General features: G+C 42.9%; 1 protein-coding gene across 1 annotated transcript in view; it reads right to left on the bottom strand.

Annotated features, from left to right (window-relative positions):
- Positions 1-3314: 3314 nt before the first annotated feature.
- Tnfaip6 (tumor necrosis factor, alpha-induced protein 6) overlaps positions 3315-5226 on the bottom strand; it is a gene marked incomplete in the record, with an annotated part of 28424 nt that continues 26512 nt past the window's right edge. The window contains 1 exon segment of the mRNA XM_013517506.1: positions 3315-3669. Within this exon segment, the coding sequence (XP_013372960.1) occupies positions 3500-3669 (170 nt within the window).

Genomic DNA, 5226 nt, shown 5'->3' with positions numbered 1-5226 from the left:
TGTCATGTGGAAAGAGTTACTTTCAGACTAACACCCCACCTATTTATTTATTTAGGTGTTGGGAACTGAACTCAGGACCTTGCGCTTGCCAGGCAGGCACTTGTGCTGCTGAGCTACATCCCCAGCCCCCATACTGTTTATAGTTCACAATAACCGTGGATTTTGAGGGGCTGGCGCCCCTGGGGTTGCTGGCCTGCCATGGACTTACTCTGTGTGAGTGCAGAGAGCTTCCCTCCCCTTGGAGCCAGGGTCAGCTCTCCAGATGCTTCATGTCTTTTCTCTGTGTTGTGCTCCATCCCTCCAACTTCTCTGTAGTTTCTAGTTTCCGTATCAGTTGCCTTTCGATTCTTAGAGATCCACTTCTTTTTTTCTTCACTGAATTGTTACCTCCAGGAGTCGGATTTCATGTCCTGGAGAGGATGTATTTTGCTGCTGGCACATAACCTGGTATTTCTGATCTCTCTTTATAAATATTATATATGAAATTTGTGGTGGTTAGGAATCAGACTCAGATCTTTGCAAACACTGGGGATGCACTCCATCACTGAGCTATGGCCCTATCCCCTTATCATATATATTAATTGTTATCTTTCTGCCTCTACCAGAACATAAACTCCTCAAGTCGGGACTTTTTGTTTACTTGATTCTCTGGTGTTTGCCAAATGTCTAGAATAGTGTTTGGTATACGATTTTTTTTATTGAATTTAATTGGTTGGAGATCATTACCTCTCATATGCACAGTAACAACTGTGGATTTTGCCCTCTATATAGTTGAAGTAGTAAAACAAAAATTCAATCGTTATCAAAAAAAATCCAGCGGGGCATGGTGGCGCACGCCTGTAATTCCAGCACTCAGGAGGCTGAAACAGGAGGATCGTTGTGAGTTTGAGACCAGCCTGGGCTACAAAGTGAGCTCAAGGCCAACCTGAACTGCATAGCGAGACCCTGTCTCAAAAATACAAAAAAAAAATAAATAAAGTAGAGCTTTAAGCCAATTTCATTAAAATCATTTTGCTTTTTAACACTCCTAAACATAAATACAAGAAGAAAAAAAAACCTCAGCAAAATAAATATGTATGACAGTGTAAAATTTAATCTTTGAAAAAAAAAATTTAATCTTAGATGTAATAAAAACACCATAAAGCAAAAGGCAAACTGTAAGTTTAAAATTAGATTGCAAGCTGCAAGGCTGAGGCAGGAGGATCACTGCGAGTTTGAGGTCAGCCTGGGCTACATAGTGAGACCCTGTCTCAAAAAGCCAAGAATAAATAACTAAATAAAATCAGATTGCAACGTATGTGATAGACATGACCAATATACCTAATATAATCATTTCTTATGAATCAGTTTGAGAAAATATTATTTGTGCGTGTGTGTTTTTATTTTTGGAGGGGTCTTTTTGAGACAGGGTTTCTCTATGTACTTCAGGCTGGCCTTGAACTCACTTTGTAGCCTGGAACTCACGGCGATCCTCCTGCCTCAGCTTACCCAGTGCTGGGATTACAGACATGAGCCACCATGCCCAGCATGTGTACGTGTTTTAAATAGGTGAAAAAAGCTGGGTGTGGTGGTGATATAGGGGAAAGGAACTCCCAACCTGAACGATATCTGGGACGAGTTCATGTTCTCTAAAATCGAAGAATGAATTTTAGGAACAACAGAGGCTAAGAGCAGAATATATTTATTGAGGGAAAGAAAGCTTCTGTTGGAGAGAGGGGCAGAAAGGGGGCCAGAGTGGGTTGCCCGTGAACCTGTCTTTTCTAGGGACTTTTATAGAGCAAAACCACGAGGTGAAGCGGGTCCAATGAGGGGGTGAAAATGGGAAATTGCAAGGTAGGTAAGAAGCGGGACGAAAGTACGGCCAGCCAGTAAGATGACAAACGTAGCTGTTCACGTAAAATTGATGAAATCGGGATGAAATGGGAAGCGAGTCACGTGGCACGCGGGCATGGATATACAACAGGGGCCTTTCCTGGGGGGTTGGGCCAGTGACTCTTCAAGGTGATCGCTGCCCTTTTAGAGTATCAGTCCCTGAGGGCCACCCTAGGGAGGTGTGCGGGCCTTCTGTTTCATATTTTGTCTTGAGGTCTGGCCCGTACCCGAGGAGCCCTGCTCTCCATTTGCACGGTGTCCCGTCTTCTGCACTGGCTCCTGACTGCCTGAAATATTTCTATCTAACTCAGCTGCCTATAATAGCTGTGCACACCTGTAATCCCAGCACTCGGGAGGCTGAGGCAGGAGGACCACTGAGAATTTGAGGCCAGGCTGGGATACAAAGTGAGACCCTATCTCAAAAAACAATAACAACAACAACAAAAAAAAAACCATAGAAAACAACAACACAGAAAAAAAACCCAAAAATACACAGTACAATACAATATAAAACATTACAATAAAAGCTGGGTGTGGTGGCATAGGCCTGTAATTCTAGCTACTTAAGAGGCTGAGGCAGGAAATTAGAACGTGAGGCCAGCCTGGGCTTCTGGTCATCCTGGTTTACATAGCACAGAGGGAGATCAAACCATGCTGATGTCTCATTGTTCTCAAAAAGAAAATTTAGGGCTGGTGTGGTGACACACACCTGTAATCCCAGCACTCAGGAGACTGAGGCAGGAGGATCATGAATTGGAGGCCAGCCTGAACTACATAAAGAAGGCCTGTCTAGGGGCTGGGGATCTGTATCAGCAGCACAAGTGCCTGCCTGGCAGATGCAAGGTCCTGAGTTCAATTCCCAGCACCAAAAAAAAAAAAAAAAAAAGAAGAAGAAGAAGAAGAAAAGAAAATTTTAATTTGTCTCTAGTCCAGTAATTCTACTTCTAGGTCCTTGTGCCCCACATTAAAGACCTATATGAATATGTATGTCCAAGGGTATTTATTGCCGCAATATTTCTGAAAACAATCTAAAATTTCAACAACAGAGATGGTTTTAAATAAAGTGTGGAATATTCTACAGCTATTCAAATCATGCTTTTTAATTTTTTTGTCTCTTTGAGACAGGGTCTCACTATGCAGTTCAGGCTGGCCTCGAGCTCGCAACGATCCTGATCTTCCTGCCTCGGCCTCCCGAGTGCTGTGCTGGGATTATAGGCATGCACCACCACGCCCAGCTTCAGGTCATGTTTTCTGTAGCATACTCAATGATTTAGGAAGTGCTTAAGTTTAAAGTTTAAGTTTAAAAAAAAAATCACAAAACCCGGGTGCACACCTGTACAGAGAGAACTTTCCAAAATTTAAAATACAAATACATATAGATACATATATACATACACTACAAGTAGAAAAATGAAAAAAGAATATATAAACATTAGCACTAGTTATTTCTGTATGGTGGGATTAGGAGATTTTATTTTTGCACTTGAATTTTTCTATGTCTTTCCATTTCTCACCAAATTAGGTATTACTTTCACATTTAGAAAATAATAAATAAATGTTAACAATAATAATACAAAAGTGAGATGCAAACATAAACACTGCGTATTTGGAACATCTTTTGTTTGATTTATAAATGGCTAAATCTTCCAGCTAAAAAGTTTTTACTACCAGTAGATGTGGTACTGGTATTTTTTCCTTGACTGGATCTGGACCCCGGATCCACGGCGACGTACTTGATTTGGAAACCCCCTGCCGTCACGGAAGCGTCACTCAGAAACTTGAGGGTCATGACGTTTCCTGGGGAGGGGCACACAAGGAGCAAAGCTGTTACTTCCCCCTGCTCTGCCTGACAGTTCCGAGACTCATTCTCCTAGCAGAATCTGAGAAACCAAGAACAAGGCTCCCAGAATGCAGAGGTGGCTCCTCAAGCTCTAGGATCTGTGCTTTCTTTGAAAGTAGAGAAGTGAGAGACTTTTATGTTTTTCCTCCACCCTTCCGATCTGTCTTGCAGCAAAATTTGTCTGTTTTAAAAGGTTCTCTGGGGCCGGGGATGTAGCTCCACGGCACAAGTGCCTGCCTGGCAAGCACAAGGTCCTGAGTTCGATTCCCAGTACCAAAAAAAAGAAAATCAAAAGGCTGTCTGGGGCTGGGGGTGTCACACATCGGCAGGCATCTGCGTAGCACGCTGAGGCCCTGGTTTGATGCCCAGCCCTGGAACCGCAGTGCCGGGTGCTCTTTGTAGAAGGCACACTCAGAGTTACAGGAGGACCGGGTAGTTCAAGCCAGTGTGCTGTGCATGGATTTTTTACTAAACTGTGGGGACCAACAAGCTTTATTTATGTTCATTAACCAGCATATCTAGACTCTCTGCTTCAGACAGGGTACCTAAATACATTTTACCTGCAGTGAAAGACCAAAATGGGTTTTAAAAAATGGAAAAAGCTTAGTTAAAGTAAAATATAAGAGCTGGGCTTGGTGGCATGCCTATAATCCCAGCCCTCAGGAGGCTGAGGCAGGAGGTTTGCTGTGAGTTCAAGGCCAGCCTGAACTGTACAGAGAAACCCTACCTCTAAAAAAAAAAAAAAGATAAGATATAAAGATATTTTTGTTTTTCGGGAGAGTAAAAGGCCTTCTTAACTCACAGCCCAGATCCAAAATTCAAAAATAGGGGCTGGGGGTTTAGCTCAGAGGCACAGCGCCTGCCTGGCAAGCACGAGGTCGTGAGTTCGATTTCTGGTACTAGGAAAAAAAAAATTCAAAAATAAAGCAAAAAATTATACTGTATCTATACATCTCTCTCTCTCTGTCTCTCTCTCCCTCTCTCTCATCAGTCTCCGCAGCACACTCTGGGTGGATGCTTATAACAGTCATTCTAGAAAGAGGAGCGTGAGGCCCAGGGGTGACTGGGTCTTGCCCAGGGCCATAGGGCTGACCGGGCCGAGGCGGGCTTGAGTCCACGCAGTCTGGCTTCAGAGTTCCTGCTCTGGTTGTCATACCACACTTTTATCACACTTACAACATTTGCCTACTTAGTAATATTTTGTTGTAAAATAAACTACAGTTAAAGGGCAGACTGCATGAAAATAGATTTAATTTCTAATATGCAAAGAGTTGCTAGAAATAAACTGTGTCTCCCTAAAATACTGACTTGATTACTCTTAGGTAAATTGTCTGTTTTTCTACAGTACTGAGGACTGAACTCAGAACTACTCTACACTGAATTATATCTCTAGGTCTTTTATTTTGAGACAAGGTCTTGCTAAATTGCCCAGACTGGCTTCAATTTTAAGAATCTCAGGCTAGGCGTGGTGGTGCACGCCTGTAATCCCAGCACTTGGGAGGCTGAGGCAGGAG

Source organism: Chinchilla lanigera, unplaced genomic scaffold, assembly GCF_000276665.1.
Source record: "Chinchilla lanigera isolate Chin_1 unplaced genomic scaffold, ChiLan1.0 scaffold00039, whole genome shotgun sequence".
Classification (NCBI taxonomy): Eukaryota; Metazoa; Chordata; class Mammalia; order Rodentia; family Chinchillidae; genus Chinchilla; species Chinchilla lanigera.
This window is presented reverse-complemented; position numbering and strand designations above follow the sequence as displayed.